Raw genomic sequence first — 21,911 nt, 5'->3', positions numbered from 1 at the left:
CAAAGTATTGTGGCATATCTGGGTCGACTGTTTCCTCTACTGCCCTTTGGTTGTGCATGTCCATTTGTTGAAATGCACAGGCCCTTTAAGATTGCTATCCGTGTGTCTTAAAAGAACCTCGCCTTGCGAGCGACCTGTTGCACCCCCCCCCCCCACCACCACCACATTCTTGATTGTTGCATGGGTACACATCCACACAGATTAGAGGGGATGTCTTCTGGGTCCCTGCTAAATTCTGGACCAAACTCATGGGTATCCCATTCTGGTCATTCATCTTTCATTTTTGGATTAAAGGCCCAATTGTCTAATTCGGAGATACCTGTTTCAGTGGGTATAAGCTCTTTTATCCCTTATTAGTTCAGGGTGCACAGGAAAAGTTGGTTGGTCAAATAGGGCTGATGAGGAATTAGCAGAAACAGATAAATCTGATGCTGGAAATAAATGGCTCCTGTGAAGGACTGGTGTTAAATGAAAAAAAAGCAAAGTGACAAATACCCCACGTCTTAGCGGTTATCCAGATCAACCTTTGAACTCAGGCTATATTCAACTTGGCCCAACATGTGCAAGGCTGACATGGCTCTCAACACAATGATAATGGCAATATTTGTGAAGCAGACTATTTTCACACTGAAGCACCTGATTGAAATTCATCCAGGATAGGATTTTTCACTGGGCGTGCGCCCAACACGCCTGAGCGTGAAATAAAGCACATTGAAATCAGCCGAGCGTGCCGACGTCAGTGCGCACTCTCGCGGTAGTTAGGTCGGGAGCTGGCAGCGCACCCGCCAACAATTAATAGGCCTATTAAGGCCATTCAGTTAACAACTGTTCTGAACTTTTCACTGCCCGTTCAATCTAATGGTTGGCGGGCAGGCCAAAAGGCCAAGCGGCCTTTGCACTTTTTAGGAAACCTCATCCACAGGCGGGATGAGGTTTCCTAAAGCAAATAATTTTAAAGTAAAAATTTAACAGAGTCACATGAGGGGACATGTTTTATGACATTTTTATTTTGTGCATTAGCTTTTTTAAACAGCGCTTCATCTCCCTGAGGCAGCTCCGTGCCTCAGAGGGATTATTCAGCGCTTACTCGCGCGCATGCACGAAGTTTGCGCTAGGTCCGATCACCCTCCTCCCACCGCCTGCCAGGCAGCGCTGAGCGCTGCTGCTCGCGTATCACGCTGGGCGGGCCTTAATTGGCCCGCCTGCGTAAAATCTCGGTGCGGTACCGATCACGGGCGGCTTCCCTCCCACCTCCCCCGTCCCACCGAGCACCCCCGTCCAGGGCAAAATTCTGCCCCTAGTTTAAATTCCAAAACTGGCATCACTGAGAAGACATGTGCTCTGTCACCATTTGATCCCTTGCCATCAGGTTTTTCATTACCAGGTAGGCTTAGGCATGATGAGAGAAATTCTTGGTGGCTCAAACCCTTTAAATTAATGAGAAACAGCCCTGCATGCTCACCTTTAACATCGCAACATGTGTCTCAGGAAGGCATATCACTTCAATCATTTTGACCAGGTCCCCGCATGCAGCTTTTAATTACGTTTAACTCTCAAAGAATGTGATTATGTTCGACTGAAGTGCACTGATGTTTAAAGTAAAATGCTGCCATCTCCCCAACCAATTTCTGATAACTGATAGTGGAGCTGAGGTCAACCATCAGTTTTTGCTTCTGTAATCTGTATCGTATCAGTTTGCTTCAATAAACTTCTGACCTAGATCCGTCTCACACCACATATCCTACAGAAGGTAAAGTGCTGAGACCAAGGTACAAGAACAGCATCATTGTGTTGCAGACCATATCTACCCCAATGTAAAGAAATAACAGGCAGAAATACTGACTAGCTAATAAAATCATTAAGCTGCTGTTATTCTATGCAAGACATGTGCAAATGCCATGTGGTTCCTGCAACATGGACTTTGTGTAGCCAGCTGTCACTCAATAACTAAACATGCCGACTTAGAAAGAGAGATTTCATTTAAATTACCCTTTTCACAACCTGATGAGATCCTAAAGGACCTTATTGCCAGTAAAGTGCTTTTGGAAGAGTTGTAATGTAGGAAACGCAGAGCCAATTTGCAGGCAGCAAGTTCCCATGAACAGCAATGTGATAATGATCAGATCATCTGTTTTAGCGATGTAGGTTCAGGGATAAATATTGGCCAGGACACCAGGATAATTTATATACTTTGCTTCAAAAAAGTGCCATGGGATCCTTTATGTCCTCTTATAATGGCAAACAGGGCCTTGGTCTAATATTTCATCTGAAAGAGGGCACCTCTGAAAGTGCAGCATTTCTTTAGTACAACACTGGAATGTCAGCCTAAGTTTTATACTTAAGTCTCTGGAATGGGACCCTAACCCACTATCTTCTGTCAAAATCACACCATGGCATATTTTGCATCCAATTGAGAGAGCAGACAGAGCATAAGTTTAACATCTCATCCAAAAAAACAGCTCCTTTGACAGTGCAGCACTCGCTCAATACTGTACTGGAATATCAACATAGATTTTTGTGCTCAAGTGTCTGGGGAAGCTCTTGAACCCACAATGCTGTGACTCAGATGCAAGTGTGCTACCGAATCATGGTTAACTAATGCTCTTCAGAGCACCCGATAAAAATAGTAAGAGTCAAATTGAACATGGACAGGAATACATGCTCCTGCTAAGTTGTGTGGGTGCACTGCAGCCTGAAAGGTACAGCTCACGCTTTGTTCTGGGATAAATAATGCATGTGCGTGGCCGTGCAAACAATTTTAAAGAGACCACGCACTATAGAAAAGGGCCCCTACAGTAACTAAATTCTTAAGGGAACATAGGCCGGGATGCAATACAGGAAGAATTGTCTTGCTGCCCATTGCATGACAGACCAGATAGATGTGTGGGAGTAAAGGGAACCCACTCTCAGGACGAACAACAGGCAGCCAATGTCATATAGCATGCATTGTGTCTCCACTCAAGTCCTATTTTATTCCTGCTGCAGCACCCTCCTGGATTCTCCGACATAGTAAATTCTTAATATTGGATAGGTCATAGGGGCAGGGAAACAAACGCCAAGACCCACAACAGGGCACTGTTTCAGTCACGTGTGGTCCAGGGGAAAATTCAGACAAGAGCCCCTGCAAAAAAGAGCCAATGATTCTGGTGCGAGCTTTAAATTATAAAGCAGTCCAAGATTTTAAAAAGAATCAAATCAGATCAGGGTGGCTACATGGTACCATGATGGTACAATGCCACAGAGCAGCGGAACACAAAACTCTCGATTCCCCAGTCGCCAATCTTGGCTAAGTGAAGTGGGGAGGCATTGAGTGGTTCTAAACTCTGACCCACAATAAGATGCTGCATCAGCAAGCTCACCGTTATCTGGCCTTAATGGGAGAGGGCAACTAAATTTAACGACATGTAATTCTGTGTCTACCCAGGGGAAGGCCCCATATGGATGACATAAGTAAGCCTGCCACATTCTCTACAATCTGACCTGCTCCTCCCCCCAACCGGGTCCTACCTCCCACCAGCCTTGATCAATCCAAAAGGTTTGTTTGATGCTGCTGCTAGCAGCTGAGGCCCTTGTGTCAGGAGCTAGTGACATGGCTACAGCGCGACCTTGATTTAAATCTGCCTTTACAGGGAGGAGGGGGACCAAAAAACAAGACACTTTTAAACTCGCCAAAACATAGGTCAAGGAATCAAATCAACTTTTTAGCTATTACCTCGTTCCCCAGTTGCTTACAAATTCTCCTCAGGAGATTTATGAATTCTGCGTTCTATATACTGCTCGTAGCAAGATGATACTGAAATCACAAACCATCCACCTCAGGTAAAATTAGCACGATGTGGGGTGGTGGCGAGGAGGTGGGAAATAAAAGAAACATGCAACTCATTTCTTGATCTCTAAACCACCAGGCTTACTGTCAGGCAGACTGCTGAACAGGTCATATAACCTCCTTTATTTACATGCCAGGGTGTTTAAATCTCACTGATTTAGGAGTTTGGCTCCTTGTACTAAACTGGAAAACTGTTGTTACAATTATGGGGTTTGTAAGATATTTTGGGACTGTATCTCTAAATCTAGGGTGAGTAAAGGAGGTCATATGACCTGTTCAGCAGTCTGTCTGACAGTAATAATAGATAAAAACAAAAAGCTAAAAGCTACTGCGGATGCTGGAAATCCAAAACAAAACAAAAACAGAATTACCTGGAAAAACTCAGCAAGTCTGGCAGCATCGGCGGAGAAGAAATCAGTCAACGTTTCGAGCCTTCATGGCCCTTCGGCAGTCTGCCGAAGGGCCATGAAGGCTCGAAACGTTGACTGATTTCTTCTCCGCCGATGCTGCCAGACTTGCTGAGTTTTTCCAGGTAATTCTGTTTTTGTTTTGTCTGACAGTAAGCCTGGTGGTTTGACTGTTAGAGATCAAAGGAAAACTTAGATTGATTTACTGAGAGGAAGGTGTAAGCTATTTACACTTCAAGACAACGGCCACAATCCTTAAGTATACCATGAGTAGACCCTGAGTGCCCCAAAGTCCCAGAAAGGTGTTATAGCTATCAGGTTGTAAATAATTGTGCTTTAAACTATCTATTTACTTCTAACAAAGATAACTAATTCATATTTCTACTTAGATACAGAGCTAATGCGTTTCACATTGATATAGGGAAGGGGGTAGAGGGGGCTATTTTTGAGATCAGATTACAAGTTTCCCTATAAATCCATGAAAATCAAAACAGTTTTTTTCTAGCATGGTCTGCTGTCAACAGAGAGGTAGAGAACAGGAGATAGAAGCAGCCGCCCTGCACCTGACGCAGAGAAAATGCTGACTCTAGTGTTCGCCATGCAGAATGTGGGTGGGAGCTCATGCTCAGGCTGAAGACTGAGTTTGTGAGGATTTAAGAGAGGCTGGAAAATTTGCCTAGCTTGGAGCTAGAGGAAGCAATCTACACACTAACCCTCACAGTGAAAGCCAGTTCTGGAATTGCAAGTTACATGGCTGGGAAAGTAAAAAAGCAACCCATTGGAAGCTGGGAGCGACTGTGAACTGTTTGCCGTAACAGCTGTGACTCCATGAAGAGTGCGATGTGCGATAAGTAAACAGAACTGTTTATTTCCATAGTTTAAAGTATAAGCTTCCTACAGAAAGAAAACAGTATTTAGTCAATAGTGTTTCTTAAGTCATTTGTTACAGCAAAAGTTTTAAAACATGAATGCTTGACGTGTCATTCTTTCAGCTGTTAACTAGAAGTTCAAATTTCTTTTTAAAAGTTATCGATCTCTATGGAGATTATAACACCATCAAGCCAGTAACTATAATGTAATGGGATATCCAGTCAGTCACGCAATGTTCTGTGGAAGGAAATAGTCTCCTCTAGACTCAGACACATTAAACCACAAACTAGATGCAAGTGCCTGCACAACTCTTTCTGGAACAGTCAAGCAAGAGCATTTCACAATCTCAGCTCTGACACGTTAAAGTCTAGTGAGCAAATTGTCCATGCTGCGAAGTTCACTCTGACCCAATGTGAGGTTCAAAGCATCTGTTCAGGATTAGGCTTTACACAGCAGATCAAATCACCGCATAATGGCGGGGACATAACAGATGACTCTGCACACATTCAGTGTGATGTCACATGCTGTGTCCCACATCGTCTTTGGACGGGAACTCCTATCTGAGTGGACACAACAGCGAATGCCATTTTCTCTTTGCAATAAAGAACCTAACCCAAATTTATAATTTAAGTGGTTTCATTTATTTTCATTTCAGTGAAGTGACGACGAAAAGGGTTTTTTTGAAATTGTTTCGTTAAGGGAGTAAAATGCTTTGACATTTACAGATGTTTAATCTACCCAGTTTTAAGGACTGAAACAATAATTTCATAATTCTTAACAAACATCTGAAGTTTACAATTGAAAATTATTTTACTATCATTATCAGCGGCGGGAGATGAAGCAGATTTCCCTCTGCATCATGCTTGTTCACTGGTTAACCTGCCTTTAGATTTCACTGAGAGTTAGAAATAAAAAAAAATACAATATAAGACAGGGACTGCCCAAATATTATCCCATTAGCATGGTAGATGGCACAGGTAGAATCAAGGTTTTTTTATTCAGGGCAAAAGATTCAATGAAAGTATGATATGCATGACTAGAGTGCAAACAATCTAGTACAGTACAGGTTGAATATATTTGAGTTGCAAAGGCAGTAGAATGGGATTAACACTTACATTCATGTTGCTCATATGGTGGATAGGAGAGTCGCACAGAGATCAATATGAAGAACAGGAAAAGGGGCCATGCTACCTCAATCAGCAGCTGAAACTGAAAAAGTAAAAGACAATATTACAATTATGAAACAGAAGCTTTCTTTAAAGATTATCATATGCAAGATGGTCCACTTTATACTAAAATTTCTTACACCTCTAACTGAAGAACTTGTATTATTTTCCCACATTTCTCCTGTTCAGTGGTCGTTTTTCCCACACAGGCTTTTCTCCCCACATGTCCTCTTCTGAGTCTATACTCAGGGATGGCTGAAAAGGAGGTGAAAGGTCACAAGGAATTTCTTCCAAGTGTTCCTCACGTGAGCTTTAACTAGTGAACCCTTGCAGTCAACCAAGCCAAACCTTGCTTCCATTTAATGTCCAAACACAAACATTTCCCACAGGGCTCATTGGAGAGGAACAAGGACTTCAGGGTTGTCACCCCAACATTTTAGCCCGGGGATATACGGCCAATTTTAGTGCCTGACTTCCGCCTAAGCAGATAGAACCCAACGTCATTCTACTTTGACTTGGAGGGACACTGAGCAACACATCCTCCATATGGAAATTAGTTTCTACATTGTCTTAAATGTGTGACATCATGAATTATGGCTATAAGTTATGATTAGGATTTAATATATGATTACTAGCTAGACTCTGACAAATATGCTTCCCTTGGCATAGTCAGTTCGAAAACACTTCAAAATTGCACAATGCTCTTACTTCCAGAATAGCCTTCACTTTTAATATGATTATAGGAAGTTCAGTTCACTGCGTATTAATTCCAATATTGTGTTCTATTAAACATTAATTCACTGCAGGATGCAATATGCAATATTATACAGATGGGCCATGCTGAGAAGGTCAGTTGATTCAGACAACTGGCCAGTAGGCTCAGTAAGGTTTTGATAAATAGCCTCCCATTGTATCACTGGATGTAATGAAGAAATAAGATGGTAATCTCCATTTTAGAAAATAAAGGCTAAATAAAGGTTTGAGTATGAATAGAACAGGTTTTCTCATAAAACATACGCTAATACTTCATCCATCTGACGTAAAGCAAGAAAATAGAGTAACGTAGCATCACTCCTGTCCTCTTGCTTCCAATTATATCAAGAATAAAAATCAAATACAATGAGCATGATATTTTTCAATAGATGCTGTCTTTGTCAGCGAGTAGTTTTTACAACCAGGCACAATAGGAAACAAAGAAAATAAGCACCAAAAAGGTTCGAACAACTATCCCATATAGTGATAAAAGCAAAATACTGCGGATGCTGGAAATCTGAAACAAAAACAGAAAATGCTGGAAAAACTCAGCAGGCCTGACAGCCTCTGTGGAGAGAGAAACAGAGTTGACGTTTCGAGTCCATATGACCCTTCCTCAGAGCTCTGAGGTTTTTTCAGCATTTTCTGTTTTTGTATCCTATACAGTGCTTGGTTGTTCCAGCTTGTTTGTCCCCTGAAATGAAAGTTCTAGCTCCTTAAAATGATCATAAAAAACTGTAAAATGAGATGCACTACACCCAGTGTTCTTCTTTGACAGTAATCTGAGTCTTGTAATTAATTCTATTCGGTTCTAAGTGAAGTAGTTTTCTGCATTTGGCAAATTTGATTGAATGTTCAAATCACCTTTTTTTCTCATTTATTTGTTCACAGGATGTGGGCATTGCTGGCTAGGCCAGCATTTATTGCCCATGCCTAATTGCCCTTGAGAAGATGGTGGTGAGCCGCCTTTTTGAACCGCTGCAGTCCATATGGCGTAGGTACACCCACAGTGCCATTATTCCCTCTCTACATAAAATGGAAAATTATCTCTAAGTGTAGTATCGATCAGCTGCATTAACTGACATCCAATCAATAGTAAATTGCTCGTTACTGAAATAGCACGTAAAAATATCTAAAATAAAAATAGGGTGTTCTGTCTACTTTAAACAGTCAGACTTCAAATCAAAAGGCCACCTGACAGCTGACTGCTCAACTCTGAGGCATTAACCCCTATACCCAAAATATATCACCTTTAACTTTGTTGTGTTCTTAATGGAAAGTGAAGCGAGAACTCACGTTAAAGTCAGCTGGGTTATCAGCAGTATAATTTTATTTCCAGATGTTAGATCTACTCCTCTACCCCATTTGCCAGATAGCATTAAGGAAATATTCACAAAGAAAGAAAGCACTAAGTCATGGACATTAGCATTAAAATGGTGCTCCTATCTTTTGAGACATTTCTGATGTCGGATGTTACAACATGGTAACTTGGATTTCATCTGCCATAAATTCTGTTCACAATGATCAAGAGCTTAGCTCAGCCCAAGCAACGGCCCTGATTCTGTGGTCAACAGTGAACGAATGGCAATCATCGTTCATTACATTTACACTTGCCCACAGATTTTCCGATTGTGACTTGTGATAATTCAAGAGTTAAGACAACATGGCAGCTTCTACAGGGGATCTGGGATCTGTGTGAAGGAGGCTAGCAATGCTGTGTCTCCTTAGGCAATCAGATTGAAGGAGCCACACTGAGCCTTGCAGAGTCTAAACCAGGAAGTGTAAATTTAAATATTAAATTTAATGTCAAATTAAGTATGGGAAGTTAAATAAAGTAGGGAAGGAAAAATGGAGTTAAGAGAGCAAGAGACGGAGATAAAAGGCAGATAGAAAAAGTCAAAAAATATTTTTTTTAAATCTCCAAAAATAATTATAATTCGAAGGAATGAGACTCCATACTTTTAGAATTAAATTTTTACTGCCAGAGAGGTTGCTTCACGATATCTAAGCTTTATCACACCATTAAAAAATCACTTACCAGCTCTAATTGTCCAGTTATAACTTTTTCTGGCAAGTTTAACAGGTACTTATCATGTCAGTACTTCAAATTCCCTCCCTTAATATATTCAAATGCGAAATCTCTTGGTGAGATGCTGTTAGGGTGAGGTTTCTAAAAGAGCAGGGCAACTTGGACAGCAACTTCCAGGTTTCCATGTTTGAGTGCGCATGCATAGACACTGGGAAGTTGCTGAATAATTTACTCCTGGAAAACAGTGAATGCTGACAGCATTTTATCACAAAACACGGATGATTAAGTTAGGGGTCTGTCATTCCACTCGACTTGCCCCTCTTTACTTCTGAAAGGTTCATTGCAACGGGAAAAGGAGAAGGCAGTGCAACCTGACAAGATGCAGACAGACAGCACTGTAGAATCTGGGATAAAGGTCATTGTCAAGATTTTTACTGCATAATAAAAGATCCTTTGTCCTTTTACAGCTGTTACAAATGTCATGGTTACAGACTTCGATGCAAGATAAACTGAAACTTATTCGGCACATCACAGTCAATGCCAAAGTGCTGATTCTTTAAGGAATCACGCAGAACAATAGTGAATCATGTAAAAATGTTTTTAGAATGATTGGAGCCTTCAGATCATAAAAGGAAGTGAGAGCAATTTCAAAATGAAGAGCTTAAATTCCATTAAGACAACCTGGTGCCAAACTTAGACTTAGTTTATCAGGAAGAGAAAAAACACTTTGCAAAATATATTTTAAAAATATATATTTCAGTGTTACAAATTATTTGCAACAATATTTAGTAAAAAAGTGTTTCCTTGACTTTACACAAAGGAAATGTTCCCCAGTGGGGGTCCATAGCATTGAGATACTCAGGCCAGCAGCTCATAACAGAAACTTGAGTGTGCATCAAATTCTTCGTATATGCCCTCTGTGAACAAAACTCACAGTGGCATGAAACTCTGCACCAAATGCAAAAAATATGTCCAATAATACGCACCAGAGCTTTTGCAAAGTTATCAGTTCATTGTTTTACATTGGACCATTCACGAGACATACTGGGCTGAATCTTCTGGCTGACGTGTGGGTGGCGGAGCCTGCACGTCAGCGGTTAAAATGTTGCGCGCTGATGTCACGCAAGCGTCCTGACATCAGCGCGCAGCATCGCGATGTTTAGGTCGGCGGGCGCACTATGCAGCGCGACGCGCGCCCGCCATTAATTAAAGCCCTTGTTAAGGCCATTAAGTCACCAATTGACGAAGATTTTGAGGAGCCCGTGCGAACTTCGGCTCAGTGCACAGGCCCAACGGGCAGGCGGGTAAGTGATTTTTTTTAACAAACCTCATCCACTGGCGGGATGAGGTTTAATATTGGATTTTAAAAAGTTTAATAAAGTTTTTGTGTACTTTATTAACATGTCCCATCTTGTGTGACATTTTCACATGAGGGGGACATGTTAATGATTTTTTTATTGTTCTATTTTTAATCTTTCACAGGCTTTCAGCGATCTCCCTGAGGCAGCACTTAATCCAGGGAGAGGTGCACATTTTTGCGTGCGTGAAAGAGCGCACTCTCGCAGTTGGGGAATCCCTCCCCCCCCCCCACCCACACAGAGAGTGCATAGCACTTCCGTCGGGCGTCACACTGGGCGGGCCTTAATTGGCCCGCCCACATAAAATGGCGGCGGGACCCATTTCGATGGCAGCGATTGGCTGCCCGCACGCCGCCGAGTCAGTCGGGCCCACCCGTCCATCAAAGGCAAAATTCAGCCCACTGTTGCCTCAAACCGCTATGATGTTATTCATTAAATCAAGACAGTAAGAGAAAGATGCTTTTAGATGATTCACTGTGGTTTGTAAAAGGACATGGGAGTGGAACTAAGGTAATGAAAATAATGTACTTTTTAGAGCAGAGGAGGCTAAAGGAAGATTTGATAGAACTGTTCATTATCATGAAGGGTTTTGATTGAATAAATAAGGAGAAACTGTGCCCATTAGCAGGATGGTCAGTAGCCAAAGGTCACAGATTTAAGATGATTGGCAGAAGAACCAGAGGCAAGATGAGGAGAATTATTTTTAATCATCAAGGTGATATGATCCAGAAAGTGCAGGATTAGGGTTATTCGTAGAATGGAGTCCAACTGCTAATTATTAGTCTATGATTCTCTAATATGGGGAAATGGATGCCGATGTTTACACCACGGGGTAAGGCTGTCACAACACAGCTCACACTCCTACATCACAGCACAGGCTGGAATGGCAAACACTTTTTCCTCCCTTTAAGGCAGCAGCTAACATTTTCACAGGACCAATCCCATGGAATCTGTCGGAAGGACAAAAAATGTGGAGCACACAGGAAAGGGCGGGGAAGGAGGGCAGCTTGACATTGTAAAGCAATTCCAATGGAGCATGAAGAAAATAATAACCAGATAATTAAAAAGGAAATTAAAATTTTCTTTCAGTTTAGCTTTTCCAGTAAATCACAGCTTCATATGCTAATTAGCCCGTTGAATATTGACAGGGGCTTTTGGCTTTCAGTTCATTTAAGGACAAGTTCAAAGAGCACCCGTGGTACTGAATCTGTCTAAGAAGGAGCATTGATTGCGGATAGAACTATAATATTAGGACCCGGTTCTTCAGCTCATGTTTGCTTCTCGCTGAATCTGCCACATAATATCTGCAGAAAATATGAGGGTATTAATATAACTGTTTGCTAAGTATTGTATTATTGTGAATGTGCTTCACAGGGCAGACTCTTCTGATCTCAGCAGCAGCAGGAAGCTTGGCAGACAGGGGAACTTAACTTGGCGGGAGGCCAAAAATCAGTTTCCCGATGGTGGGAGGAACTTTAGAAATTAGGTCTTATGGACTTTAAAGGCGGGTTAAAGGTGGGCCAAGTTTCCCGATGAACAACGTCGAGAAGCCCTTTTGCATGCTTTAGCATGTCATGCACGCTCATTAAAAGCCCACCTCGCTGGACTTAAGTTCCCCCTCCAAATTAAGTTCCCCCGCCAGCAAGGAAATTAGGATGTTCACATTCACACCTTCACAGAAGTGGCATGCACTGGCAAGGTAGACTTCTTCCATGATTGACAGTGAGTTGCTGCTGCACCGTCCCTCTTTGGGGAGCATCTGTAAATGCCAGCCTACGCTTGAGACCCAAGTGGTAGCAGTTTAAGTAGCTTGGAGGGTGACCAAGGAAGGGAGGGAGGGGAAGGGCGGAGCAGTGGCCGGGCAAAAATGTAAGGGATAGTGCAGGCAGTCAGGGAACCCCTTAAATATGGCGCCCGGACTTTTGACCCCGTGAGGTAAGGGCGGGGTCAGTGACTTCCTGCCTGCTCCTGCCACAAGAGTCCGCCAGCTCCTCACGGATGCACATGTAATGAGCTGAACAGTGGACGATTGCACGTGGTCAGTCATCCCGACTCCAGCAGAAATCACTCCCGCTTCCGCGCTCACCACTGGACTTAGACTCCAGAAGGGAAGATTCCGGCCCACATGTGCATCACAAAGTGACGCCTATCAATAAATTTGGGACAACTCGATAATAGCGATAATTCAGTTGGGAAAAGGTGGTAGAATTCACATTAGTACAGTAATTGGAGCTTGGAGTTACTGCATATTGTTGTCATAGTACACCTCAGCTGAAGTGAATGTTGACAGTGGGTTGCTTTTCTGATTGTAATAGACATAAAACATACCAAAACACAAACAGCAATTACCAACATCTGGAATTTCGTCCTATTTTTGAATTTTCGAGAAGAAACATTACTGCCCTCCTCAGTTTCAAAAACAAAAATGTTTCTTTCACTCATGCTAATTCTTGAAGAATTGAGCAGATTGGAATCCATTTATCCAAGGGGTGATATTCAACTTTGGTCAGGCGTGTAAAATGGGTGGTCAATGATCAGGGAAATTGGGATGTATAAAGAGTGCTGCGCCCGCTACTGTCCATTTATGCACCATGGCCAAACATGTATTTCATCCCCTTCGGATTCCTAGCTTCCGCAGAATGAGGGTACATTACCCCATGGAGTTACAGAAGCATCTGCAGGGACATCCGACTCTTTCAAACTGGCTTCTCCAGTTGGCCATGCACCTACTATATAATTCAGTAAAATTACCTTCCATCAGCCCTGAAACATTGACGCTGTTCCTCTCTCCACAGATGCTAGCTGGACTGCTGAGCAGTTCCAGTATTTTCTGGTTTTATCTCAGAATTCCAGAACTCACAATATGTTGTCTTTGTAGGATGTTGGAGCTGTTCATTTTCAACAACTCTGCACAATTTTCAGATTGGGGGAGCAGTCATGTAAGTTAGTTAATATTTTGTTCCTCAAATCCAAATCTCCATAATGTCTTCCTTGAAAAAAAACAAACATGTGCAACTTTATTCTTTTATGGGATGTGGGCATCGCTGGTAAGGCCAGCATTTATCACCCATCCCTAATTATTCTTGAGCTGAGTGGTTTGCTAGGCCATTTAAGAATGAACCACATTGCTGTGGTACATGTAGGCCAGACTGTGTAAGGATGGCAGATTTCCTCTCCTGAAGGCCACAAGTGAGCCAAGATTTTTACAACAATCAATGATAGCTGTCATGGTCACCACTAGCTTACCCAAATTTTTTAATTGAATTCAAATTCTACCAGCTGCCATGGTGAGAGTTGGACATATGCCCCCAGAGCATTAGCCTGGACCTCTGGATTACTAGTCTGGTGACATTACCACTTTGCCACCTTCTCCCCTATCCCCAGACTGCTTGGCCAAGACTGAACTTTGAGAAAACCCAAATTCCACCATGGGGCACCATATTAATAGGTCAATATTCTACTCTATCCACTAGCATAGCTGCAGGTTTATATAAATGACATGTGAAATTGGTAAGTGGAAAAGAAAGGATCCAAGATCTTTTAACACTGGCTGACTGCAACTGGCTGAATTGTTCTTGCAGAGCACTGGTATGGACAATACAGGTCGAATGGCCTCTTTCTGGGCAGTAACCAGTCTTTAATTCTCCAATTTTATGATTAAATAGTCGCTTATAGTACAGAACTTGAGTAAGAGACATGCTGTCGAAGCTTTTCATCTTGTGCTCATTAGGAGAGATTCGCAAGAATACCAAACCTAAAAGGAACAACAATTTATACTGCATGAGAAGAGGGTGCTGATTGGTTTGTAAGAGCCAATTGGTTGGTGCTGATTGGTAGAGGCATTGCCATGGAGAATGCACCAGGGAACAGTTAACGGTTAGCCAAGCTTTTGTTTAAATTCAAACCAGGCAAGTCAACTCTGATTGGTCAAGGCATTGCCATGGGGAATGAACCAGAGAATGGCTGTCCCCCAAGCTTTCGTTTAGTTGAAAAAGGGACAATGGGTGGACATACTCTTTCTGTTTGCAAAGGACAGGCCCTGTGTATGCATATATGTAGGTATAGCACACGCAAGTGAGTCACTATGAGAACCCAACTGATAATCTTCGGTTGGTTGTCAGTGTGATTCGTAGCACAATCAGGACTGTTTAGCAAATATTCTCCAATCGTAGAATCACATCTAATGATTTTATAATTCTATAATTTCAATGCAAAGAACCGAATGGGGACAGGATGATAACTATCGGATTGATTTCAATAGACCCTGACATTTATTGTCATAACCTTATCTCTCTAAATGAGCTTGGCTTGTTTCTGACTGCAACAGAGATTAGAAACAGAGAAACTAGGAGCAGGAGTAGGCCATTCGGCCCTTCAAGCCTGCTCCGCCATTCAATATGATCATGGTTGACCCTCTAACTCAACGCTTTCTCTTAATACCCCTTGATGCCCCTAATATCCAAAAAAATTATCAATTTCTTTATTGAATATACTCAGTGACCTGGCCTCCACAGCATTCTGTGGAAGAGAATTCCACAGGTTGACCACCCTCTGAGTGAAGAAATCTTTCCTCATCTCAGTCCTAAATGGCCTGCCCCGTATCCTGAGACTGTGGCCCCTGGTTCTAGGCCCCCCCAATCATGGCAAACATCGTCCCTCCATCCAGTATATCTAGCCCTGTTAGAATTTTATGCGTTTCAATCAGATCCCTTCTCATTCTTCTAAACTCTAATGAATACAGACCCAGTCAAACCAATCCCTCCTCGTACGGCAGTCCTGCCATCCCCAGTATCAGCCAAGTGAAACTTCGCTGCACTCCCTCAATGGCAAGTATATCCTTTCTTAGGTAGGGAGAGCAAAACTGCATGCAATACTCCAGGTGTGGTCTCACCGAGGCTCTGTATAACTGCAGTAAGACATCCTTACTTCTGAACTCGAATCCTCTTGCAATAAAGGCCAACATACCATTTGCCTTCCTAATTGCTTGCTGCACCTGCCTATTTACTTTCATTGGCTGGTGTACAAGGACACCCAGATCCCTTTGTACATCCACATTTCCCAATATATCACCATTTAAATAACACTCTGCCTTTCTGTTTTTCACACCGAAGGATATAACTTCACATTTATCCACGTTATACTGCATCTGCCATGTGTTTGCCCACACACACAACTTGTCTAAATTGCCCTGAAGCCGCCTTGCATCCTTCTCACAACTCACAACCTCACCCAGTTTTGTGTCGCCAGCAAACTTGGAAATATTGTATTTGGTTCCCTTATCCAAGTCATTTATATATATCGTGAATTGCTGGGGCTCAAGCACTGATCCCTGCAATACACCACTAGTCACCGCCTGCCACCTGGAAAAGGACTCATTTATTCCCACTCGCTGTTTCCGGTTTGTCAACCAATTCTCAATCCATGCCAGTATATTACCCCCAATCCCATGTGCTTTAATTTTGCCCACTAGCCTCTTATGTGGGACCTTATCAAAAGCCTTCTTGAAATCCAAATACACCACATCCACTGGTTCTCCCTTATCTATTCTACTAGGTACATCCTCAAAAAACTCCAGTAGATTAGTCAAGCACGATTTCCCTTTCATAAACACATGCTGACTTTGTCTAATTCCGTTAATGCTTTCCAAGTGTTCTGTCACTACATCTTTTATAATAAACTCTAGCATTTTCCCCACTACTGATGTTAGGCCAACTGGTCTGTAATTCTCCATTTTTTCTCTCCCTCCTCTTTTAAATAGTGGGGTTACATTTGCCACCCTCCAATCTGTAGGGACCTCTCCAGAGTCTATAGAATTTTGGAAGATGACCACCAATGCATCCAATATTTCCAGGGCCACTTCCTTTAGTACTCTGGGATGTAGATTATTAGCTCTTACAAAGGTTTTATTGGATAGAATTACCAGGAGCCAATATGATTTCCTGGACTAGTTTCAACTGCCCAAGGGCCAGAAGAGGAATTTCCCAGATTTTTTTTCCCCTTGCCTCCAAGTTGGCCTAGGTTTTTAACTATTTTTTCACCTCTCCTAGGAGATCGCATTGTTTTTACCTGGGGTGGAGAGTACATATATTCTGTTGTACAAGGTATTAGAATGATATGAGACTTGTTGAATCGAACAGGAGTTCATATTTCCTGTCCATCATTGCTTCTATATATGTTCATATGTTCAATAAACTATAGTTACTCTTTTCAGTTTGCTGCCCTGTTCATATTAATTAAAGCTTCAAAACACATGCACTTACTGTTTGTCTCCTTCTATATGTTAAATTCTTCCAGAGTAGCAGTCCCAGCTGTGTCCAGAAACTAGCCATATTTTCAGAGCACCTCTACCTGGTACGGCAGGAAAGGCTGCTACTCGTCATCAACTGAAAGAACAAGAGAAGAACATTAGGTCGTACCGGAGTGTGACCGACCCTCCGCCAACTTTTACAAGTCCAGCAATACTCCTTCCAAACTGGTGAAAATAAATTAGTCTTAAGCAGCAACATCTTCAACCAGAGTGTGCATGGAGTACAAGAGTAGGTTGAGTAATCAGCCATCTCTTTCTCGTTTTGCACTCACGTTACTGGACGTTAAGACAGATCGTGGATCCTGATGTCGACACTACTATGCACTTTGCTTCATTATATCATAAAGCACTGGTCATAGTAAAAACAAATTAGTGTTAGTTGCTAAATTGAAACACATTATATCATCACTTCTTGATGAAAGAAAGACCTGCATTTAGTGCTATCCATGACCATCAGATGTCTTAATGCGCTCTATAGACAATGATATGCTTTTAAAATGTTGACACTGTTGTAATGTAGGCAGCTAATTTACACGTTATAACGACCAGATAACCTGTGATTCATCTTGTTAATTGAGGATAAATATTGGCCAGGGCAGGGATAACTTGGCTGCTCTTCTTCAAAATGGTGCAGTGGGATCATTTACATGCAGGCAGGCTCCTGTATTGTGTTTGGGTGTTTGCCTTAATCTTTTGTGCTCAAGGCCTGGAGTGGGACTTGACCCAGAACATGTCCCTGGAGATCGGGTCACCGGGCGGCCACTAGTTATTATTCTGGCGGTCAGATCCCCTGCCGCCCACACTAAATCCCACCCTATAAAATCACCCTCCAGATTTGACTGGTGAACAACAACAACCATAATTTCCATTTATATACTGCCTTCAAATTAGTGAAATATCCTAAAGTGCTTCACATGAGCATGAGCAAACAGTGAGACACATCAAGAGATGTTAGGACAGGTGACCCAAAGCTTAATCAAAGAGGTAAATTTTAAAGAATGTCTTAAAGGAGGAAAGTGAGATAGAGGGGCGTCCAGGTTTAGGGAGGGAATTCCAGAACTCTCAGGCCTGAATTTTTCAGGTGGCAGGAGGACTCGGCGGGAGCGGGCAGGGGCGGGCGTGGAGCTGATTGCTGCCCACGATCGGCTCCGCGCCACCATTTTACATACATAAGACGCGAACGGAGTGCTACCTCTGCCGTTGGGGGGAGGAGAGAGATTCGTGGCCAGCGCTTTCTTGCGCATGTGTGCGAAAGAGCGCAGCAATCTCCCTGAGGCACAGAGCTGCCTTAGAGAGATTGAATCGCTATTAAAAACACTAAATACGCTACTGAAAATATTAAACACATGGAGTAAAAATTTATTTAAACATGTCCCCTCATGTGTCACATGAGATGGGACATGTTTTTATATGTAGGAAAAATTTTTATTAAATTAATGAAAGCTTTAAGAAACCTCATCCCGCTCATGGATGAGGTTTCCTAAAAAACGCGAAGGCCGCTTGGCCTTTTCGCCTGCCCGCCAACCTTAAGGTTGGACGGGGCAGCGTTAACAATTAGCTTAATCACTCCCTTAACGGCCTGAATAGGCCGTTTACATATCGGTGGGTGCGCAGCCGACTCTGGTGCGCCCCCGCCAAACGAAGCATCGCGCGTCATTTTAAGCGTCGGCGTGTCAGGCCTGCCCCTGCATGCCGACTGGAAAATCCTGCCCACAGCCTAACCAGCTGAAGGAATAGTGGATGGAGCAATTAAAGTCAGGGATGTACAAGAAGCCCGAATTGGACGCTGTGTACTGTGGCCTTAATTTGTTGATCTCATTGATACAGCTTACTTGCTATCTGCTAAAAGTTGACAAAATCAGGTCCAGTTAATCATAAGCAATGCACCCTTAACCGCCAATAAATCTGTGCAACTATGGTCAAACACCATTAAGCATGTGGCAAAGAAACAGAAATGAGCGGATAATCAAAAGTTCCCAAATTTTAACCTTCCTTATATGGCGTAAGAAAGACGGAGAGGAACATAATATAAACTGAAATTAATATTCATGAGTTATGTGGTTGACTTATGTCAGATAGGACAAGATTGGCATCACTGAGCTGTGAAAAGAGAAAATGCCTTTGCACAAAGGAAAATGTCAGGCAGATAATCGTATAGATAACGAAGGTTCGCCTGTGTTCATTCACAAAGCACAATGACTATCCAGAGAAAGGGGAGGTGCATTAAGCTTCTGGTTAAATATGAAGCAACTATCTTTGGTCATTACGGCAACCTGATATTTAGATACAGTTTGGACAGGAAGGTTCCTTTGTGTTTTTTTTTATTTTTCTGGTAGATCTACCCAGCATTTCTCTTAATACTCAGCAGTGAAACTAAACATTTGGTCTATCTGTAGCTGGATAGAAGAACTGCAGCCATGACTGTTGCTCAACCTTCTTATCCCTGCACACTACGCATATCTCAGCTGGAATCATGGAGGGATACAACCATGGGTCTCAACAACCCTGGCTACAGAGGGTGTGAAAAAGATCAGTCAAGGCTCCCCATCCTTGGTCACTGTCCATTGACCCATCTAAGGGCTGTGTATGCAAATGCTGGAATTGAGTTCAATTATGATTGCTGACCTGACAAAACGACTGAAGCATTAAAAGAAAGACTAGCATTTATATCGCACCTCCAGGCATCCCAAAGTGTTTCACAGACAATGAAGTGCTTTTGAAATATGCTCACTGTTGTAATGCAAGAGTGCTTCATGGAATCATCAATCAACCCTTGGGATTGTATTCTGACCAATGTTCGGGAGATCTGAGCCAGAAGCCTGAAAGGACTATGTAGCAAAATGATTACAGCCAGCTTCCCTGGCTACAGCAGCAGAATCCAAGGAAAAACAGTTTTTGGCTCCAAAGTAATCAGCTCAAGAGCTTTCTGATGGTCTCCTCACTCTGAACTAATTAAATAGCACTCTTCAAAGACATCATGGTATGTTATCCTTCCCTTGTAAATCTGCCCCCTAGATATCCTGGTCTAGTTGACTCATGTCATCCCCTCTCCATGATCTTCTCAAACATAGCATCCATTCTGGTTGCTCTCAGTCATTTTACGAAAGTGCGCAAGCACACCAGCCAAACCTCTGCACAGTTTTTTAACTATATCTTGCATGGGTCCAAAAGGAGCATGTGACAGAAGGTTTTATTTATGGTGCACGAGTGTGTCAATTCTTGTTTTAATTGGATCCATTCACTGACGTTTGGTGGAGTGTAACAAACTGCAAAAATATTTCCACCCAACGCAGGATGGCTAATTTGACAAAGAGTTCTGTGAAAATATTTTTCCACCCAATTCCAGTGATTCCTGTTTGGAATTTTTACAGGTTCCTATGAAGTTCCTTCAAATGTCATGCACAATATATGGAAATTGATATCAATAAACACCACTGCAGTCTAATCACAGGTACTTTGATCACTGGGTTAGCATTCCTGATGTTGAGTTTTACTATCAGACCAGTAGCTTTTATACAACTTCAATATATAGATTCATATCACATCAGGCTTTCTTGATTATTGCTTATCTCCATCCAAGGATTAATATAGTCCACTCAACCTATTTTGTTGATGTTCAGTGGTTGGGCTTTCAAGGCTTTTCACTCATCATTGCATTGTCAGATAATGTTGAGCTCTCAGGGGAATCAAGAACGAGAGGACATAGCCTTAAAATTAGGTCATTTAGGAAGGAAGTCAGGAAGCATTTTTCACTAAGAGTGGTAGAAGTTAAGAACTCTCCTCCTCAAAAGGCTGTAGATGCTGGGACAATTAAACCTTTCAAGACAGATGGATTCAGTTTCGTTAGGTAAGGGCTACCAGAGAAGAGATCTGGAGCAAACGAGACTAAATGTAGTTAAGGTGCCAAACAACCATGATCTGACTGAATGGTGGAGCAAGGCTCCTTAGACAGCACCTTCCAAACACACAATCCCTACCATCTAGAAGTACAAGGACAGCAGATAGATGAGAACACCACCACCTGGAAGTTCCCGTCCAAGCCACACACCATCCTGACTTGGAAATATATCGCCATTCCTTCACCGTCGCTGGGTCAAAATCCTGGAATTCTCTCCCTAACAGCACTGTGGGTGTACCTACGCCACAAGGACTGCAGCGGTTCAAGAAGGGAGCTCACCACCACCTTCTCAAGGGCAATTAGGGATGGGCAATAAATGCTGGACCAGCCAGAGATGCCCACGTCCTGTAAAAATGACTGTTAAAAAAGCCACACGAGGTTGAATGGCCTATTCTTATTATGTTTATTCTGAAACACCACTGGCATGATCTTAACTTCTTAAAATATATCTAATATTTCTAATACAGTTTCTGACCCCTCTCTTTTCCCCTTCTTTATTATTTTCTTTTTGAAGTTAACTTTTTGTTATGTCCGATTTTTAAAAATAACCGCCCCCTCAAGAGAATCATGTGGTGTGTGCAGATAGAAGGTGGCCATGTGCATGAAACACAGATGTTCAAAGAGATGATCAGGATCAAGTTCAACAGTGCAACGCTTATGGAAGGAGGGCCGGGAAAGGAAGTGCAGTTTACCAAACTGGATCAACAAGACACACGCAGTGATGTGGCCCAGAACTGTACAGGATTTCACATGGAGAGGAATACATGGGGACCTGATAACCATCAGCCCCCGAGACGGTGTGCCTTGCAAAGAAAGAATGCTGTAGTATTTTTGCTTTTCTGCTTTTTGTAAGTGATAAAGCCCCTTATCAAAATCCTTGAACGTGAAATGGACTTTGCTGAACTAGTTGCAGAGTTGATCAATGGGTTAAAGTAAAAGTGTTGCAACATGCAAGTTAGCAGGTTTGTATTTGGACTCTTCACATTCAAAAGCACAGAGTTGACTTAAAAAAGGTCAGAAACATTTTCATTAATGTTATCATTTGGATTTCTGGGATAGTTTCGCAGACAACTGTGACAAAGTTCAGGCAGTGTTTTATACCTTTGTGCCATGGGATTACTTTGGCTGGCAAAAACTAGAACAGCAGTAATCCTACAATATGGGTAATTCGATGCATTTGCTCTCCTAGTTGGTGTTTCCAGTAGCTAGCCCCCTCCATATCCACCCCACCACTCCCCACTAAATCTAGCTGAAAGTACCATGTTGGCTGCATTTGGGCATCAGGGTCGCCATTTTG

The 21,911-nt window shown here is 42.4% G+C and overlaps 1 protein-coding gene across 1 annotated transcript in view; it reads right to left on the bottom strand.

Annotated features, from left to right (window-relative positions):
* The window catches only part of LOC144699678 (phospholipid-transporting ATPase ABCA1-like), a 159,556-nt gene that overhangs the window by 121,841 nt on the left and 15,804 nt on the right, over window positions 1-21,911 (bottom strand). Inside the window, exons 2-3 of the mRNA XM_078570819.1 lie at window positions 16,670-16,792; window positions 6,219-6,312 (exon numbers count right to left, since the gene is read on the bottom strand). Of these exons, the coding sequence (XP_078426945.1) occupies window positions 6,219-6,312; window positions 16,670-16,738 (163 nt within the window). The 5' untranslated portion in view covers window positions 16,739-16,792. The remainder of the gene's footprint in view (window positions 1-6,218; window positions 6,313-16,669; window positions 16,793-21,911) is intronic.

Source organism: Cetorhinus maximus, chromosome 2 (assembly GCF_964194155.1).
Source record: "Cetorhinus maximus chromosome 2, sCetMax3.hap1.1, whole genome shotgun sequence".
NCBI classification, from domain to species: domain Eukaryota; kingdom Metazoa; phylum Chordata; class Chondrichthyes; order Lamniformes; family Cetorhinidae; genus Cetorhinus; species Cetorhinus maximus.
The sequence above is the reverse complement of the archived record's forward strand: the minus strand, read 5'-3'. Positions and strand labels throughout refer to the sequence as shown.